Source organism: Salmo salar, chromosome 16 (assembly GCF_965601325.2).
Source record: "Salmo salar chromosome 16, fSalSal1, whole genome shotgun sequence".
Classification (NCBI taxonomy): Eukaryota; Metazoa; Chordata; class Actinopteri; order Salmoniformes; family Salmonidae; genus Salmo; species Salmo salar.
Genome location: NC_138306.1, coordinates 52,018,998 through 52,039,378, shown reverse-complemented (window position 1 = coordinate 52,039,378; position 20,381 = coordinate 52,018,998). Strand labels below are relative to the sequence as shown.

The 20,381-nt window shown below is 41.3% G+C and overlaps 2 protein-coding genes across 5 annotated transcripts in view; one reads left to right on the top strand and one right to left on the bottom strand.

Annotated features, from left to right (window-relative positions):
* The window catches only part of LOC106574144 (mitofusin-1), a 26,958-nt gene extending 10,615 nt beyond the window's left edge, over nt 1-16,343 (bottom strand). Inside the window, exons 1-9 of one of the 3 annotated variants that reach the window (XM_045697389.2) lie at nt 16,322-16,343; nt 11,948-12,089; nt 11,667-11,802; nt 9,409-9,571; nt 8,763-8,887; nt 8,208-8,316; nt 6,166-6,273; nt 1,624-1,777; nt 858-925 (exon numbers count right to left, since the gene is read on the bottom strand). In XM_045697389.2, coding sequence (XP_045553345.2) covers nt 858-925; nt 1,624-1,777; nt 6,166-6,273; nt 8,208-8,316; nt 8,763-8,887; nt 9,409-9,571; nt 11,667-11,802; nt 11,948-12,068 — 984 coding nt within the window. In that variant the 5' untranslated portion in view covers nt 12,069-12,089; nt 16,322-16,343. Of the gene's footprint in view, nt 1-857; nt 926-1,623; nt 1,778-6,165; nt 6,274-8,207; nt 8,317-8,762; nt 8,888-9,408; nt 9,572-11,666; nt 11,803-11,947; nt 12,095-12,856; nt 13,070-16,321 lie in introns of those variants that run through there. The other 2 variants (XM_014149781.3, XM_082962777.1) reach the window with 2 other exon arrangements.
* On the top strand, nt 15,182-20,381 carry LOC106574158 (phospholipase A and acyltransferase 1). 2 transcript variants are annotated; one of them, XM_014149820.3, is made up of 5 exons: nt 15,182-15,475; nt 16,534-16,583; nt 17,278-17,416; nt 18,796-18,986; nt 19,966-20,381. In XM_014149820.3, the coding sequence occupies exons 2-5, from the start codon at nt 16,557-16,559 to the stop codon at nt 20,065-20,067; spliced, it is 459 nt and encodes a 152-aa protein (XP_014005295.1). In that variant the 5' UTR covers nt 15,182-15,475; nt 16,534-16,556; the 3' UTR covers nt 20,068-20,381. The 2 variants fall into 2 exon arrangements, with proteins under 2 accessions (XP_014005295.1, XP_014005294.1); XM_014149819.3 differs by having other exon boundaries at nt 15,184-15,475; nt 18,796-19,064.

The following is a 20,381-nucleotide window of genomic DNA, read 5'->3' as shown; positions in this document are numbered from 1 at the left end:
AAGAAAGGGAGATTAGTATTTCCTGAAGATAAAACAACTTTGACCAGACAAAATGCAGGCAACAGAACAGAATGCAACAAATGACAGTGAACAGAATTAAAATTGATTTGAAAGAAATTGATGATCCTCGCCAAAGCAAATCTAGACTTCAGCAATGAAGACGCAGATTGATGGTAATATGCACATTGATTGGCCTAAGCAGGGAGTCAGCGGGGCGGGCTTGGTTTGGAGACGCGTGATTGGTGGAGAGACGAGTAGTCCGGTGATGAGATGGAAAGACTAGAGTTGTTTCTCACAGCACAGGATCATAGAGATACAGTGATTAGAATGGTTCACCACTATCTGCAGTGGCACGGAATATCATCTAGTTAACCTCCTATCCATTACACAGCTTTCCCTTTAGGTGCCCGACCCCATAGAGGTAAATGGTATGGGGCAGCGTAACTAAGCTGAGCTTTAGACAAGGAATTCTCTCTATTACTAATCTTTTCTCTACCATAACAAGCACACACACTTTGACACAGTTCTGTCCCTCGTCCAACATCGCTCCAACACTATGTTCAGAGTCCCACTGGAAAAGCCAGGCTAGAGAACTCACAGAGAGACAGAGCCTGGTATGCCTTGCTGTACATGTTCCGAATGTCCTGGCCTGCACCCTGAAGAGCTGCCACTGTGACTTAACTACACATTGTTTTAACTGTCATCCTGATTGCTTGGAATATGTTTCATTGTACTTCTCTCATTTCATTCATACTGTGGGGCTCTCTTATTAAATTAGTTGTATTTAAATCATTAAAACCATGGGAGGCTTGAGAACGAGTGGTGTTAGACATTGTCACACCCACACAAACACTTGCCTCAAATATCCTCTCGAAACTCTGGAACTCCTTGAGCCTCTCCTGGAAACCTTCGGCTAAAGCGCCACCTGGGAAACATCATATTGTCATCCAAAGATCACCACATCTCTCCAAAACTGAGTCTAGTACCATTTTGTCTATAAACTACTACAAAAATAAATAATTTTAAAAAAAGGGGACATTTCACTTTTGTATCAGTTAGCAGTGAATTAAAAAGTATTGGGAAAGAGCTCTGCAGAGCACCGCTTTGGTCCACTCGCTTTTGAACGGTGGTGATAAAAGCATCAGGTAAGTTGAAAATAAGCTAACAGTTCCAAAGTGAAATATCCCTTTAACCTAGAAAGGATCAGAAACTACAGACGGAGAAGATTGGCGCCAGGCCAAAAACAGAGCTCAAGACAGACACCAGCCAAACAAAAGGTCATGTTGGAGCATGTGAGCCAATGGACTGCACAAGTGCCTTGATCCCATGTAGCTGGTGTTGACAAGAGTTGATAGTGAAGTTCCAGTTTGTTTTATAGCTTGGCTGGGGAGGTGTTGTTTGGAGGGGACACTGTGGATCTAATTTGGAGAAGCCCATCAGGGACACAGTGTGGACAGGACAAAACCCATGGCCTGAGTGAGCATGCTTGCTCACTCCACACACCCAATCCATCCACACAGTCCACACCTGGTTTGACCACAGTGGACACCATGGTTTACCACTATTCACACACACGCTTGCCTACACTCCCCCCCCCGTTGGACCACCACCGGCCGGGCTTACCAGACTCTGGCATACCCTGGGCGCGCTGCATGCGGGAGTTGAGCACCTCCTTGGCTGACACAAAGAAGATGTGGTTGGGCGCCTGCTCCCGGTCCACCACCTTCAGCTCCTCCACCAGGAAGTTGACGCAACGGTCTGTGTGCTGCTTTCGAACCTGTAGGAGGGGAACGTTACAGCAACATCACCACAATGTTAAGAGCCCATAGCAATAACAGAAACTCCAGAGCCTAGAGCTGTGTATGATCACGGAATTCTGGGTAACGATTCATAGTAATGCAAATGTCCACGGTTGTCATAAATGTCATTCTTGTTGAAAAATATATATGTTTGAGCGTGTAATGCATGAAAATTAACTATGACATACCGAAAGAATACAACACAGCTTTGGTGACAACTCCGTCTCAAACTAATGGTTTTGACAGCTTGGAACTTGTGGAAATCTCTTCTCCCGACCATTCCGTTCTGGTTCTAAAATTATTACCCAGTGGCAGTTTACATTTTTACATTTAGGGTAAATTTGTTAAACTATATTTACTTGAAAATTAAAATCTTAAAATTAATGCATAAAAAAAAAGGTGCCTTTAGAACCTATTCCCACCCCTCAACTTTATTCACATTTTGTCGAGTTACACTCCAAATTTAAAATGGGGCGGCAGGTAGCCTAGTGGTTAGAGCGTTGGGCCAGTAACTGAAAGGCTTGCCTAGTTAAATAAAAGGTTAAATAATAATAAAAAATGAAATTCCCAAACAAACATGCATCCCATTTGCAATAAGGCACAAAAGTAAAACTGCAAGAAAAAAAATAACATTATGTCCTGAATATAAATTACTATGTTTGTGGCAAATCCAACATCATCACCATTTCTAGCATGGTGGTGGCTGCATCATGTTATGGCAAGGACTAGGGAGTTTATGATGAAAAGAAAAACGGAATAGAGCGAGGCAAAGACAAAATCCTAGAGGAAAACCTGGTTCAGTCTGCTTTCCTGACAGACACTGGGATACAATTCACCTTTCAGCAGGAAAATAAACCTAAAACAGAAGGACAAATATACACTGGAGTTGATTACCAAGGCAACACTGAATGCTGCAGAGTGGCCTAGTTACAATTCTAACTTAAAATCTGCGGCAAGACCTGAAAATGGCTGTCTAGCCATGATCAACAACCAACTTCAAAGAGCTTGAAGAATTAAAAAAAATATATATTTTTTAATTATACTGCCAATATTGTACAATCCAGGTGTGCAAAGCTCTTAGAGACTTACCCATAAAGACTCATCGGTGCGAATACTTATGGAATTTTTTTCAATAACGTGCAAAAATCTCTAAAAACATGTTTTCACGTTGTCATTATGGGATAGTGTGAAGATGGGTGAAAGAAAATATTTAATCCCTTTTGATTTCAGGCTGTAACAAAGAGGTATGAATACTTTCTGAAGGCACTGTATATGGAACAAGGAAATGCATTCACATTCCATTTATGAACATATGATCCACAAAAATAAGTCATATGAATTTTAAACCAACAGTTTGCAAAGTACTTATGAACGTTCTGTAAGTTTGGCGTTCTGAAACAATGGACTTTGACATCACTCTGACATAATCAAGCAACTGCAGCATATTACTACAGCAAAGGCTATAGAAAGAAACAAAAATGTGAAAGGGATTAATATTTGTGAAATCAACAGCCGATTGCCTAATACCAGAATTAAGACAGACCTGCCTATTCATTCATATAAGTATCTGATTCTGGAAATAAAAATACATATATTTTGAACATACAACAGGCCTATATGATCAAGCACTTCACATTTGCAACATTGGTCATGCAATCGTGAGCTAAAATAATCACAGTACAAAAATGGATCATAAACTCATTAGGCCTAGTGGAACATGACAGCCAGCCAAAGGTAGGCTACTTTATTGAAGTACTTTACTGATTTATTGAAATGACTGTAGCATTTGTCGTCAATACTGCGACCACAATACAGTAGCCTAGTAGTAGCTACAGTAGCCTAGTAGTTGAAAGTTGGCTGTGGAGACTAGGGCGCTCAAGTTGATTCAAAGTGACTCCCGGTCCATCAAACAGGAGAATGTCCACCAGCTTTGATTAGTTACTGTAAATTGACATACAATACAGACACACAAATGTGGACACCCCTTAAAATTAGTGGAGTCAGCCATTTCAGCCACACCCGTTGCACCCGAGCACACAGCCATGCAATCTCCATAGACAAACATTGGCAGTAGAATGGCCTTATTGAAGAGCTCAGTGAATTTCAACTTGGCACCGTCATTGGATGCCACCTCCCCAACAAGTCAGTTCGTCAAATTTCTGCCCTGCTAGAGCTGCCCCGGTCAACTGTAAGTGCTGTTATTGTGAAGTGGAAATGTCTGAGCAAGAACGGCTCAGCCGCAAAGTGGTTGGCCACACAAGCTCACAGAACGGGACGGCCGAGGTTAATACAGAAATGGTTTGTTGAGATCGGTGTAGAAGAACATGACTGGCCTGCACAGAGCCCTGACCTCAACCCCATCGAATGAATTGGAATGCCGACTGCGAGCCAGGCCTAAATCGCCCACACTAGCAAGTGCTTTGTTAACTTTATTAGAAGTAGTCTGTTTTGAGAGGAAATTGAACCCACCCCTCAAACCAACCCTCGACGACAGATGTAAAATGTTTTAATTTTTTTTTAACTACAGACAGTCTCCCTTCCAAAAAAATTTAAAAAATTAAAATTAAAAAAAAACACTTGAGCGTGTGGTCTGACCAACTCTCAGAACTATTTTTTTTACCTTAACCAGCTAGACTTCAAGATGTGTCACGCAACAGAGACTGCTCCTCTGTGTCAGAGGCTCTCCACAGTGCCAAAGCTAAATCTTTGTCCTCTAATCTCATCCTCCTAAATGTATCCGCTGCCCTCGACACCGTGACCCATCCAATCCTACTCTCCACCCTCTCAGGGCTGGCCGTCTCTGCACACAGGTCACTCAACATAATCTCACGACTGGTGTCCCCCAGGGCTCGGTTCTAGGCCCTCTTCTCTCTATACACCAAGTCACTCAGCTCTGTCATATCCTCACAGTCTCTCCTATCATTGCTATGCGAATGACTACTTCTACCCAGGTGTCGAAACGCATCTCTGCGTGCCTGGCAGAAAACAACTTGGATGGCAGCCCAACACCTCAAACTCAACAAGACATAGCTGCTCTTTCTTCCGGGGAAGGCCTGCCTGTGGTGTCACCCTCCCAGAGAGCAAAGAACCTTGACAACACCCTGTTGTTCTCTGCAAACATCAAAGCAGTGGCTCGCTCCTGCAGGTTCACGCTCTACAACATCTGTAGAGTACAACCCTACCTCAAAACAGAAAGTGGTGCAGGTCCTAATCCAGGCACCTTTCCTCTCCAGTCTGGACTACTGCAACTCGCTGATGGCTGGGCTCCCCACTTGTGCCATCAAACCCCTGCTACTTATCCAGAACACTGCAGACTACCTGGCATTCAACCTTCAAGTTCCCCCACACACACTCCACTGACTTCCAGTCAAAGCACGCATTCACGACAATACCTGCCTAAGGTGCAGCAAGAGAAACTGCCCGTCGCTACCATAAGGCTCAAACCCTACATCCCAACCCAAGCACATCATATTGCCACCTCAGGTCTCCCATTCAACCCAGTCCAAGCTCTTCTCTGTCCTGGCACCCCAACGGAGGAATAAACTTCCCATGAAGCTAGGACAGCAGTGTTCCTTCCCATCTACCGGAATTTGAAACCCTACCTTAAATAATTCCCCCCTTTGTTATGCCATTACAGCTGTAATGATCGGCACATAGTCCCGTGTGCCTCAGTTGGTAGAGCATGGAGCTTGCAACGCCAGGGTTGTGGCGTTTGTCAAAACATTTTATTCAGAAATAACTTCATCGAATAGCAACATGACCTAAAAAGCTGAATATGTACTCACTACTGTAAGTGGCTCTGGATAAGAACGTCTGCTAAATGACTCAAATGTAAATGTAAAATGCCAGTGCACTACTCAGTGGTTCCCCCAGTGATGTCACAGAGCAATTGACAAATCCAGAATGTCTCTGCAAATATACAGAAAACGTATTATTAAAACAGGGTGAAATTAGATGACAATTGGTTCTGAATAGGCTAATGGGGGAAGTTGTGGAGTTGTTTTTGGGGCTCCCGAGTGGCGCAGCGGTCTAAGGCACTGCATCTCAGTGCTAGAGAAGTCATTACAGACCCTGGTTCGATTACAGGCTGTATCACAACCGGCTGTGATTGGGAGTCCCATAGGGCGGCTCACAAATTGGCCCAGCGTCGTCTGGGTAAGGCCGGCATTGTAAATAAGAATGTTGTTAACTGACTTTCCTAGTTAAACTAATAATTCCCTGTTAAAATGTTACATACCTTTTAAGACCATTTATTTTGTTCACAGTTATTGTCCATAATTGTCAGTCACACACACACTTTGATTGTCAACTGGAGTAAAGGTAATTTCCACTTTGACTAATTCTTAACTTCCATTAAGTCACTCACATCCTCCATGTACTCCGGCTCACTGGCTGAGGCATCCCAGCGGTTGTTGAGAATGAAGATGTTAGGTTTGGAGAGCTTCTCGTTCACCTTGTGGAAGAAATGCTTCTCCTGGAAAACAACAAAAATGCAAGGTCAGGAATTGTTAGTGCACTAATTAAGTCTTAACACCATGGTGTAGTGTTAACCTTTATTTTGGATCTAATTATATTTTTGTGTAAGGAGAATTCTGAATTCCTTTGTATTTTATTGATTTAAATTTTACAGGACAGTTGGAAGAGAAAGCGGGGTATAGATATTGGAAGGACAGACACGAAGGGCAGACAGCTGGCTGACACGGGGCTGGAAACCTCGTTGCCAGGGGCACACGGAGTCAAACTTTACAGTCTACACCAGACTTCCCCATGTGTTTAACCTTTACAGACAATTCAGAGATAAGGTGTCCCAATGCAGTTCTGTGTAAATACAGCGTGTTTGCACGTGCAAGTGCTCTAAATACATAAACACGCCCTTACTACAGAGAAGGTGCAGTACACACTTTCACTCAGTCTATCGGGGAAGGAGATAGGAATTTGTAAAGGGTCACGAAGATACTGTAGGTTATGACATAGTTAATAAGCTAGGAAAAGGGCTCCAGTCAATGAAACACTTAGTTATTTATCAAACAGTGGAGTTTACTACCCAATCTAAAGCAGAACAAATGCTTCTTCACTTCATCTGCGTAACAAGTGTGTCCAGGTGCATCACATTATCAGTCTAATAACGCTAATCTAATGTACTTCATAGAGCTTACAATATACTGGGTTCTGTGATTGAAATCAGAGGCTGGGTATCCTAGGGTGCATAGTCAAAAAGGTAAGTGAGGAGAGGGGGAAACGGGACCTGTGCCTTGAAGAGATTTGGCACAGATAACGAGAGAGCCCAGTGATTGACTACGTGCCTCTGACATAACATGAATGCGTCGGCAGACATAAACAGAGTGCTGGAGCAAAATGGAGCTGGCCGTATCCCATCACTGATGACGAACAAGCTTTGGAAAGAAAACACTTCCTTTACTGTCAGTTGACATACCAATTCTCATAGTTAAAGTTACAACCCCTTAACAAGCTGCTTAATTTGCAAAGATTTTCTTAAAAAAAAAAGATGATATATAGATAGTTCAAATACGTTGACTATTTCTTCTGTACTGAACTAAAATATAAAACGCAACAGGTAAAGTGTTGATCCAATGTTTCATGAGCTGAACTAAAAGTTACCAGAAATGTTCCATATGCACAAAAATCGAATTTCTCTCAAATGTTGTGCACTAATCTGTTTACATCCCTGTTAGTGCACATTTCTCCTTTGCCAAGATAATCCATCCACCTGGGCTCCCGAGTAGCGCAGCGGTCTAAGGCACTGCATCTCAGTGCAAGAGGCACCACTACAGTCCCTGGTTCGAAACCAAGCTGTATCACATCCGGCCGTGATTGCGAGCCGTCATATGGCGGTGCACAATTGGCCCAGCGTTGTCGGGTTTGGGCGGGGTAGGCCGTCGTTGTATATAAGAATTTGCTCTTAACTGACTTGCCTAGTTAAATAAATAAAAACAGCTGTGGCATATCAAGAAGCTGTTTAAACAGCATGATCATTACACCAGTGTACCTTAACTGCTTGCCTAGTTAAATAAAAGGTTAACTTAAAAATCTATACATTTTAAAATTGCTTTTATTTTTGTTCAGTGTGGCTGCGTCAAATAAGCTTAACATTTTTGCTTTATAGAACACATTGATAGAACTGCTTTATAGAATACATAAACCTCTTGATAGAACTGTTAACATGACTAAATCAAATCCTTTTGTATTTCCCATCTCCAAAAAGACCAGGATGTTCGTGGTGGAAAAATAACTACAATGAATCCGTTAGAAAAACCCATGAGCACACAGCTATCTGCGCTCCTGGAAGCTCTGCTACAAGACAAGTTTTTCAATCTTTCAGGTGGATGCATTGACTGGTCAGCTCTGTCTAGATCCTGTTGGGATTGGTCAGATTGTGAGCTCTGTTACCGTGTTCATGAGGGTTGATTCAGAGTTGGCCACAAGCACAAAGACGTCAGCGTCCAGGCAAAACTTGTCGATCCAGCTGTCCAGCTGCGTGGTGACATCTGTCCCAGGGCTAAAGAAGATGGAGGATGTGTTAGAGCAGGTCAAGGCCACTGCTTCTCAGAGTAATACAGCCTAATCAACCTCCGTTTACTGATGGTCAATCAGTACCATGGGGCTTGGGACACTGGTGGTTGATGGCTATTCTAGTTATCCTACTTAGCAATAGTACAGATCACACTGTATGGACTCCAAGCAAGCTACACAGAGGTAAAATTGCAATCCTCAAACAGGGAGGCACACAGAAAAGCAAAAAAGATAAATGTGGGTTCACTTCTTCAGCCTTTGTGTTTAGTTGATAGGTGATCTGTGTATATAACGATCAGTGTCTGATCAAATAACAAACAGACAACCGTGTATATCTTGCCATTCATAAAGCTCTGGAGCACTGTACAAGTTGTTAAGACGAGCGGTGTAATTGAAGGGTGTGGTAGCGTTGTCAGGGTAACGTTACTGTACCTGTCTACAAGGACCAGGTCGTCTCGGAGCAGGGCACACTTGGTCTTGGGCCAGAAGACTCGGACCAGGCAGCCTGCGTCCAGACTCTGGTCCATGTGCAGCGCATGACCCAGCTGGTTCACAGTCTGGAGAGAAAGAGGGAGTCATAGTATCATTTAAATGGATTTCAAGTCACTCAAACTCTGCCTGACTGACAACTTGTATGCAATCAAAGTTGAGGCTGTGTCTTAGGTCAAAGTTGAGGCTGTGTCTTAGGTCAAAGTTGAGGCTGTGTCTTAGGTCAAAGTTGAGGCTGTGTCTTAGGTCAAAGTTGAGGCTGTGTCTTAGGTCAAAGTTGAGGCTGTGTCTTAGGTCAAAGTTGAGGCTGTGTCTTAGGTCAAAGTTGAGGCTGTGTCTTAGGTCAAAGTTGAAGACGGCATAATAATCTTATCTAGACTAAAGTTGTTTAATAATGAATTTCTTAGAGGGTCAGAAAGAAAAACGTGACTGAGGGTACTAGGTATGAGTGGTAAGAAGAGTTAATCTAAGTAACTCAATCAGGTAGCACGTTTCCAACTCCACTGAAGGTGTAAAGCCCACTGTATGAGTGGTAAGAAGAGCTAGCCTAATCTTCCAGCCAGTATATCCACATCTCCAGAGAACTTACCTTGATGCTCTTCTCCTCCTCTGAGCCCTCCGTCTTGAGGTAGGCATTGTTTGAGTCCGTGCCCTCCACACTCAGGAAGCAGTTGGTGGTGTGCCCCATGCCACTGGGCAGCACCCGGTCCCTCAGCATGGCATTCACCACTGTACTCTTCCCATTACTCGTCCTAGGCAAAGAACACAACGTAAGAGGTCTATAGTGACTCCTCATTTTCATCAAACAGTGTGGGGCGGCAGCGTAGCCTAGTGGTTAGAGCGTTGGACTAGTAACCGAAAGGTTGCAAGATCAAATCCCCGAGCTGACAAGGCAGTTAACCCACTGTTCCTAGGCTGTCATTGAAAATAAGAATGTCTTAACTGACTTGCCTAGTTAAATAAAATAAAAAGTATAATAAAAATATATAAATAAAATATGTAAAAAACAGTTTTAGTCAGAGGTTCACATACACCTTAGCCAAATACATTTAAACTCAGTTTCACAATTCCTGACATTTAATCAGAGTAAAAATTCCCTGTCTTAGCTCAGTCAGAATCAACACTTTATTTTAAGAATGTGAAATGTCAGAATAATAGTGGAGAGAATGATTTATTTCAGCTTTTATTTCTTTCATCACATTCCCAGTGGGTCAGAACTTAACATACACTCAATTACTATTTGGTAGCATTGCCTTTAAATTGTTTAACTTGGGTCAAACTTTTTTGGGTAGCCTTCCACAAGCTTCCCACAATAAGTTGGGTGAAATTTGGCCCATTCCTCCTGACAGAACTGGTGTAACTGAGTGAGGTTTGTAGGCCTCCTTGCTCGCACAAACTTTTTCAGTTCTGCCCACATATTTTCTATAGGATTGAGATCAGGGCTTTGTGATGGCCACTCCAATACCTTGACATTGTTGTTCTTAAGCCATTTTGCTACAACTTTGGAAGTATGCTTGGGGTCATTGTCCATTTGGAAGACCCATTTACAACCGAGCTTTAACTTCCTGACTCATGTCCTGAGATGTTGCTTCAATATATCCACATAATTTTCCTTCCTCATGATGCCATCTATTTTGTGAAGTGCACCAGTCCCTCCTGCAGCAAAGCACCCCCACAACATGATGGTGCCACCCCGTGCTTCACGGTTGGGATGGTGTTCTTCGGCTTGCAAGCCTTCCCCTTTTTCCTCCAAACATAATGATGGTCATTATGGCCAAACAGTTCTATTTTTCTTTCATCAGACCAGAGGACATTTCTCAAAAAAGTACAACATTTGTCCCCATGTGCAGTTGCAAACCGTATTCTGGCTTTTTAATGGCGGTTTTGGAGCAGTGGCTTCTTCCTTGCTGAGCAACGTTTCAGATTCTGACAATATAGGCCTCATTTTACTGTGGATATAGATACTTTCGTACCCGTTTCCTCCAGCATCTTCACAAGGTCCTTTGCCGTTGTTCTGGGATTGATTTGCACTTTTCGCACCAAAGTACGTTCATTTCTAGGAGACAGAACGCGTCTCCTTCCTGAGCGGTATGACGGCTGCATGGTCACATGGTGTTTATACTTGCATACTATTGTTTGTACAGATGTGGTACCTACAGGCGTTTGGAAATTGCTCCCAAGGATGAACCAGACTTGTGGAGGTCTACAAAAATTCTGAGGTCTTGGCTGATTTCTTTTGACTCTCCAAAACTATAGTTTGTTAACAACAAATGTGTGGAGTAGCTGAAAAACGAGTTTTAATGACTCCAACCTAAGTGTATGTAAACTTCCGACTTCAACTGTACATACAATCTCATGAGGAAATAACTACAGGAATTTCAACCTGTTATGGTTTACTGGCTTATGACCAGACAATTTGTCATTATGAATCTTGTCCAACAGCTAGTTGGCACATACAGAATGTTAAATTACCACATAGGTTGAGACGATTTTATGAATCGGTTTCATAAGATAAAAGCCTGATGGAGCAGAGCAGTTTCAACGAAAGTGCGCTTCAATGAACCGCAGTAAAAAGGAAAGTGAAAGCAGAACAGCACCTTTTCTTCATCATCCTCGATTAGCAAAGCTGAAAGCTTGGGACACAAAGCATCTACTACAGTACAATACAGTGTTTAATATGCAATGGTGTAACATGAATAATGTTAACTGATCAACAAAGGCCAAACTCAATGTCATGATGCATTGATCTTTGCTCAAATGTGGTTGCACACTTCAGTTCTAGCCTGGAAGCTGTGTAAAATAAATAAAAATGGAGAAATCAAAATGCAGCAGACTACACGCATTTACCTGCCAAAGAAGGCCACCTTCATGTGTCTGCGTGCCAGCACATCTTTTATAGTTTGCAGTTTGCCGGCATACGCCCGAATCTGCTCCTGTTGCTCCGGACTTGCAATGTTCTCTAAGGCGTCATTCCGACAAGTTTCTGACAAATCACACAACAAAGAAAATAAGAAAAAAAACAAGAGAACAGTGTACTCACAACAAAAAGCAAACCCTTTCTGCATTCGATTATTTACTTTGACATTCAAAATGTGGCCGACATCTGATTTACTATACAGCACACTCACCTTCTACAAACACCGAACCTTCCTTCACATACTCCAGCAGTTGATCAAACACATCACTTATCTTTTTCTTGGCCACTACAAAGCGTTTGAGTGGAGAGAAGTCGTCCTGAGGCGAATCCATGCTTCAGCTTTCTGATCTGATCTGATCTGATCGATAGATCGATAGATAGATAGAGAGAAAGTATGCACATTACAAAAAAGGTGGAATGTTCATGATAGTTAGTGCACTACCTCATTATAGACTGCAAGTTGTCCTTATCCCCAAATACTGACAAGTCTGTCCCTTGACATATTGACTAGCCATGATGCCAGAGCATGTGCCTGGACCATGCTAGATACTTAGCATTATCATCATCACCACCACTTTCCCCATGAACACAGCTAGTCAGCTAACAGACATTCACACCACAACTTTAAAATAATTATAATAATTCCATAATCAGCCTTCATGAGTCAAGCTGTTACTATTGTAAGACTTATGTATGACAACTAGCTACATATCTGGGTTGGTTAACAGGATTTGGTTAGCAAATGAAAACAAGTGGTTGGCTACAAAACATTCCAGCAGTCGACAAAACATTAGCAACTAGCTAAAGGTCGAGTAACCGTACACTGACATGTCAACAAACATCTTGACTGAAAGAATGTGGCTGGGTAGCTAACGTTAGCAATTTGCACCCAGCTAGCTAGCTAGCTAACAAGTCATTAGAGGAAACCAACTACCTACCAAACATTGGAATTTTTTTACATTACAAACAATGTTATTTATTATATCACATTGCTAACTAACAAATGTGTGTTATTTCGCATGATTGAAATTCAGCTGTTTTGTAACGCGTGTCATTGTCCTATGTCAGCTAACTAGCTAACGTTAGCTATCTTCATGGTAGTCAATTGAATTCCCCTTACCACAACTTCAGGCGAGATGGCCAAAGCTACCTTTTCATACCACCGTCAGGTGTAACCCTTATTGCCGATAATGAATAGTCAATATTTGGTAATGTTATTGATACGGGTCGCTAGCTAACATTTAATTTATTACTGAGTCCCAACAGCTCCAAATGGTGAGGGCAAACGGGTGGAACTATATGTCAACGAGTTGACATGTGACCACGAGTCATCCAATCAATGGCCAAAGAATGTAACCAACTCCTTGGTGTCCCCCTCTTCACCTTTGGCAAAGGGCCCAAGTATTGTTTTGACTGAGTGCATTAAAACCTAGAGTCAAGAGTTCTTATTTAAGAAGATGGTGTCTGCAACAGCTCTACGACCAAAGTTGCCCATATGTCACTGCAAGATATGTATGTCAACGTCGTTACCAAACAGCTGCAGATAGTTGGCTAAACTGGTAGGGACAATGGACTAATGTGGATTAATAATGTTACTGTATCTGACACAATCTGACAGAATATGTTTGTTTTCGTTAAACCTTAACTTTTAACAATGCTTATTGAAGCATGTTACAAAACATAGAAAACAACAAAAGGCTGAAATGTATCCATATGAATATGTTCACCTTAATTTTAAACATGACTGCGGTAGGCTATTACATTAAAATACACTTCTATGGGCTATGTTTGAAAGTAAGATAACTTGGGTAACATTGAATCTGTCATTTAGTAGCCTACCATATCAAGTTTTGCCCAGTGCCACTGACTACATGAAATGTTGTCCAGATGTTGTTCACTGGATTATGAATAGTTAAGTAGCTATGTCATGATGAATCTTGTCCAATAACTAGTTTGCTTGTAGAAAATGTTAAAATACCACATAGGGTGAGACTATTCATAAAGAGGACCGGTTTTGTAAGATTAAAAGCCCGAGGAAGCAGAGCTGTTTCAATGAAATTGTGCTTCAATGAACCGGCAATAAAAAGGAAACTGAAAGCAAATTTTCGCTGCACCTCTTTTTCATCAGCTTCAATTAGTAAAGCTGAAATCGTGGAAACAAATGTCTACTACAGTACGATAGACTTTGTATGCATGGTGCAACTGATCAATAAAAGCCAAGACTACAAACGTCTGGAATGTATCCATATGAATATGCTCACCTTAATGTTGAACATGACTGCGGTATGCCGAGAATAACTTCAATAGGCTGTGTTTGTTCACCTTAATGTTGAACATGACTGCGGTATGCCGAGAATAACTTCAATAGGCTGTGTTTGTTCACCTTAATGTTGAACATGACTGCAGTATGCCGAGAATAACTTCAATAGGCTGTGTTTGTTCACCTTAATGTTGAACATGACTGCGGTATGCCGAGAATAACTTCAATAGGCTATGTTTGTTCACCTTAATGTTGAACATGACTGCAGTATCCCGAGAATAACTTCCATAGGCTGTGTTTGTTCACCTTAATGTTGAACATGACTGCAGTATGCCGAGAATAACTTCAATAGGCTGTGTTTGTTCACCTTAATGTTGAACATGACTGCAGTATGCCGAGAATAACTTCAATAGGCTGTGTTTGTTCACCTTAATGTTGAACATGACTGCAGTATGCCGAGAATAACTTCAATAGGCTGTGTTTGTTCACCTTAATGTTGAACATGACTGCAGTATGCCGAGAATAACTTCCATAGGCTGTGTTTGAAAGTGAGATAACGTGTGGCCGTAGTTAAACTAATTGTCTTTATGTCCATGGGTAACATCTTTCATTTTGTAGCCTATATCAAGTTTTGCCCGATTAAATATCACTATCTACATAGTCTAAAGAAAACAAATACAGGCAGGTAGGCTATGCTGCCCTCTGTTGAAGAATGAATGTATAACTCAAGAAAATGTGTCAATTGGAATTACATTATAGCCTATTCAAAACAGGCATTATAACGCATAACAGAAATAAATGTTCAAAGCTCACGAAAATGATTTACCTTTTAATCATCAAGCCCACAAATGTTAATTATGTTAATCATTTCCATGCTAGTGATGATGTGCTGCAGGACTAGTCAGTCATCAGTACCTCATAATATCAAGGCATTCTTCATTTTACAAATTGATATATGAATGAACGGTCCGTGCAATCAGAATCCTTGGGACGTCCCTACACCATTGAAGATTACAATGGTAAAGGTAGGGGTTATGGTTAAGGAATGGTTATGGTTATGGTTATGATTTGGTTCGGGTTGGGTAAGGGTAGAAGTTAAGGTGAGGGTTTATGGTATGGACGTCCCAAGGATCCCAGTTAGCAATGAACAACAATGACATGAATCAACGCTGTCGGTGCTGCTACGGAAGTTATCGCCTTCTAGCATCAGTGGCCTGTGGATGTCGGTAACCCGGCGACTGTCATCATCTGTCAAAATCGATACATGAAACACTACCTACCTGTAGGACCTCAAGCAACACTTTCATTTTTGCCATGCAATCTGAGTGCCTATAATCCGAATAAATTGGATTTTCTCTCAGACAACCGACCATTTTAAGGACTTGGATTCAATTATTTTTCTCATTTGACTTTCAAAAGGTGCCGATATAAATCATGGAACGCTAAAATGGAGAGGAAGAAAAAGGTGTTGGTATTTGAGTAAGTATTGCCTCAAGTCTTTGTATTCAGTTCAATAGTAGTTTAGTTATACTTAACTAAAGCACATACTTAAACAATTGACAAATAGGACCTCTATTAAATTATGTCAAGTAGCTAAAGTTGAAGTACTAAAATATTGATGTGTTTGATAATTTTGTAGAGAAAAAAAAAACCATGTAATTTTCCACCACATACTGTAGCTTCAGACTTGACTTATTAATTAATGATAACATAGACACACATACATAGCTCTCCCAGGATGATATAGATTTCATCACATGCCAGGTGAACTCAAGAGATTATTCTCTGAGTGGCAGAATACAAATGAATGGACATTTTTATCTCCCCTTTACATGTTTTCTATTGGACTTTATTGTCTCTAGTTTTCCAATGGACTCACAATTATGTTATTGACCTGTGACTTTTACACATTTAGATTTTTCCCATGTGAAAGTCTATTTTCAGTCGTGACAAACTATTTTTCTGTCAGTTTCTCTATTATGTAGGTGCTATTGTGACTGTGTGTGGCACAATAGCTTGTGTGTATTGTCTGTGTGTGTGTGTGTGTGTGTGTGTGTGTGTGTGTGTGTGTGTGTGTGTGTGTGTGTGTGTGTGTGTGTGTGTGTGTGTGTGTGTGTGTGTGTGTGTGTGTGTGTGTGTGTGTGTGTGTGTGTGTGTGTGTGTGTGTGTGTGTGTGTTTATTGTCTGTGTATGTGTGTGACCTTTGCTCTCTACATTGTACCCTGTTCTCCAGCACACTCTCTCTATGAAATTAGTTTTCCTACCTTAAAAGTATAATATTACCATTAAAGAAACATGAAAATCCAAGTAAATAGTCTATCTCACCTTTCCTTTTTTTTGATTGAACCTTCAGAGAAGGGTTGTTATTGAAATTCCATTTTGGTATAGCGGAATTATAGTGCACAGCATGCATGCAGTCAATAGCACAAAGAGAACTATAGGCTATCTCAAACAGAGGGTGGAGGGAGGGAGGGGTGATGGAGGGAGGGGTGACGTAGGGAGGGGTGACGTAGTTTCATTAATGTCTCTGTTTTCAGAATTTGTGGAAGCATGATGTGGGATGGATAGAAAAAACGCAACCTTTACTGTGAGTATCGTTTTGTGTGTTAAAAGTTTCTTATTTTCACCTCACAATTGTATTTGTTATTGTAATGCATGAATAATATGTAGGCCTATACAATATCTGCGTCTACTCTATGTCTATGACCCTGTTGACCTTCTAGGTAAAGCATTGTTGGGAAAGGACCTGTAGGTAAACATTTCACTGTTAGCCTACATCTGTTGTTTACGAAGCGTGTGACAAATAACAATATATATATATATTTTATTTTTAAAGCTCAGCTAGATGGGCCAGGTTGGGAGGTGGAACAATATATGGATGTACACATTTTTTATGTACATCCATTTTCTTTCATTTTCTTCAATTCCAATTATTTTATTTTTACATTTCCAGTTGTTTCCCTTGACAACTGACTTCGTTTTAAATTAATTAACTGTAGAGAGTGCAACTGCCATTCTCTACACAAAGTCTACACATAAGAAAAGTATTTTCGGATGCCGAAAATAAAGAAATAAAATGTGCACTCACTAAATACAGTTTTGATTGATTTATCATTTAAACCAGTAGCAGTAGTGACTGACTCTGCAGTGTTTTATGCACATGTTGTCAGTGTAAATGTGTAAATTGAAAACTCTTTCAACTGGTGTAGATACTAAATAATAGTATATTGATTGTAAATGCAGGCAATATCCACATTGTTGATCACTTCCTCCCCCTATAGATGGCCACTAATGACCCTGACAATCTTGACCCTCCCGGGACCCCCCAGCCTGGTGACCTCATTGAGATCTTCAGACCAGCCTATCAGCACTGGGCTCTGTACCTGGGAGACGGTTACATCATCAACTTGACACCTGTTGGTCAGTGAAAGCAGTGTTGACATGAGACTAAATCCTAACTTGAGTTAGAATATGTCGTATGTGTGTTTCAAGTCTCAGGTTTAAAAGTGTATTTGTACCAGTCAAAAGTTTGGACATGTAACAGTGTAGGTTCCGTCCCTCTCTTCGCCTCAACCCGGGCTCGAACCAGGGACCCTTGCACACATCAACAACTGACACCCCACGAAGCATCGTTACCCATCGCGCCACAAAAGCCGCGGCCCTTGCAACGCAAGGGGAAACCCTACTTCAAGTCTCAGAGCGGGTGACGTCACCGATTGAAACGCTATTAGCGCGCACCACCGCTAACTAACTAGCCATTTCACATCGGTTACAGACACACCTGCTCATTCAAGGGTTTTTCTTTATTTTTACTGTTTTCCACATTGGATGTCTTCACTTTTATTCTACAAACTATGAAATAACACATATGGAATCATGTAATAACAAAAAAAGTGTTAATAAACAAATAAAATATATTTTATATTCTTCAAAGTAGCCACCCATTGCCTTGATGATATCTTTGCACACTCTTGGCATTCTTTCAACCAGCTTCACCTGGAATGATTTTCCAACAGAATTCTAAATAAATCACTGACAGTGTCACCAGCAAAGCACCCCCACACTATCACACCTCCTCATCCATGCTTCACAGTGGGAACCACACATGCACAGATCATCCATTCACCTACTTTGTGTCTCACAAAGACATGGCGGTTTGAACCAAAAGTCTCAAATTTTGACTCATCAGACCAAAGGACAGATGTCCACCGGTTTAATGTCCATTGCTCTGGGTCTTAGTTTCCTGTGTCGGTACTTGTGAGAGCCTGTTTCATCATAGCGCTTGATGATTTTTGTGACTGCACTTAAAGTTCTTGACTTTTTCCGTATTGACTGACCTTCATGTGTTAAAGTAATGAGGGACTGTCGTTTCTCTTTGCTTATTTGAGCTGTTCTTGCCATAATATGGACTTTCCAGGTGTCTACCTCATGAATCTGGTTGAGAGAATGCCAAGAGTGTGCAAAGCTGTCATCAAGGCAAAGAGTATCCAAACTTTTGACTGGTACTGTATGTCGTATGTGTGTCGTATATGTTTTGTATTGGTGTTGTATGTGTCGTACTTGATGCTGCAGAATGTAAACGCTTCCAATGCACAATCTGCTTAAAACATTTGAATTAAATCACACTTATCTTACATCAAGAGTATAGCCCTTTGTGAATTTATTCAGCATTTTCAAAGGGTGGGATTCAATCAATTCCGCATTTATCAATACAAGTTTGATTGAATTTCAACCACTAATAACTGCAATTTAATAATGCTAATGCTTTACGCTCCCTGAATATTATCTCCTTCCTGTAGATGAGAGTCAGGCTGCAGCCATCTCCAGTGTGAAGTCTGTGTTCAGTCGGAAGGCAGTGGTGCGAATGCAGCTTCTAAAGGAAGTGGTTGGAGACGACTTGTACCAGGTCAACAACAAATACGACGACCACCACACTCCATTGCCCGTTGATGACATCATTCAGCGATCTCAAGTTCTCATTGGCCAGGAGGTGTCTTATGACCTATTGGGCAGTAACTGCGAGCACTTTGTTACCTTGTTGCGCTACGGAGAGGGAGTGTCTGAGCAGGTCTTTTACTCCTTCTTTCTCTCACTCTTCCTGTCTCTTTCTTCCTGTGTATGCCCTGTATTCTCTCTCTCTCTCTCTCTCTCTCTCTCTCTCTCTCTCTCTCTCTCTCTCTCTCTCTCTCTCTCTCTCTCTCTCTCTCTCTCTCTGCTGATGCCCAATTCAAAATCGATATCTAGCCACTACCCATAGGTTTCTGTGTACAATAATCATATGATAAAAGCTTGTTATGCCTTCTTACAGGGCAGGTGGAGTTTCCACCATATTGCTGTAAATCAAAATCAAATCAAATGTATTTATATAGCCCTTCGTACATCAGCTGATATCTGAAAGTGCTGTACAGAAACCCAGCCTAAAACCCCAATCAGCAAGCAATGCATGTGAAAGAAGCACGGTGGCTAGGAAAAACTCCCTAGAAAGGCCAAAAACCTAGGAAGAAACCTAGAGAGGAACCAGGCTATGAGGGGTGGCCAGTCCTCTTCTGGCTGTGCCGGGTGGATATTATAACAGAACATGGTCAAGATGTAAAAATGTTCATAAATGACCAGCATGGTCAAATAATAATAATCATAGTAGTTGTCGAAGGTGCAACAAGCACGTCCGGTGAACAGGTCAGGGTTCCATAGCCGCAGGCAGAACATTTGAAACTGTATACTTAAGTATTCCTCTGAGACCTACATGCAGAAGTGCCTAGGTGACAATTTGGACATAGGGCATTACTCTCTCCTTTTTTCCAATGTATAAAAGGTCATTCTAGCCCTTATCACTACTTACAATCAATATACCCTGGTATAGTCAATAAGTTATCGTCCTCTCCACCACCATACGCGTATAATTGAATGACGTTACATTAGGCGTTATTGTATTTACCAGGTACAATTGTTATTTTCTGTTGTGTCCACAGGCCACACGGGCCATTGGGGCCATCACATTGGTGACAGCTGCAGCAAGTGCCTTCTCTGTGCTTGGACTGGTCAACACACGCTCCAGAAACCGACCCTTCTGAGGACCCTCAACAATAGCAGTATTGTCCTGTGCTACTGGTCTGGGATTCAAACTTCCCCTCAGTCTTTTGTTTAAGAGGATACCTCATTTTAACCCAATGTCATAAAAAATTATGCATTTATCTATTTTATCATCCTTTGTATTGAAGGCCAAGCAGACCAAATACTTTATAAGGTAGAGATGTTGCATACATTAAAATGAAAATGTTATATCTTGCTGGAGATACACATTTTGAGATGTTGAAAGGATTGGTTGGGTGAAAATTGAATATAAAATGTGACAAAGGAATCATTCATAAAGAAAACTGAAACATTA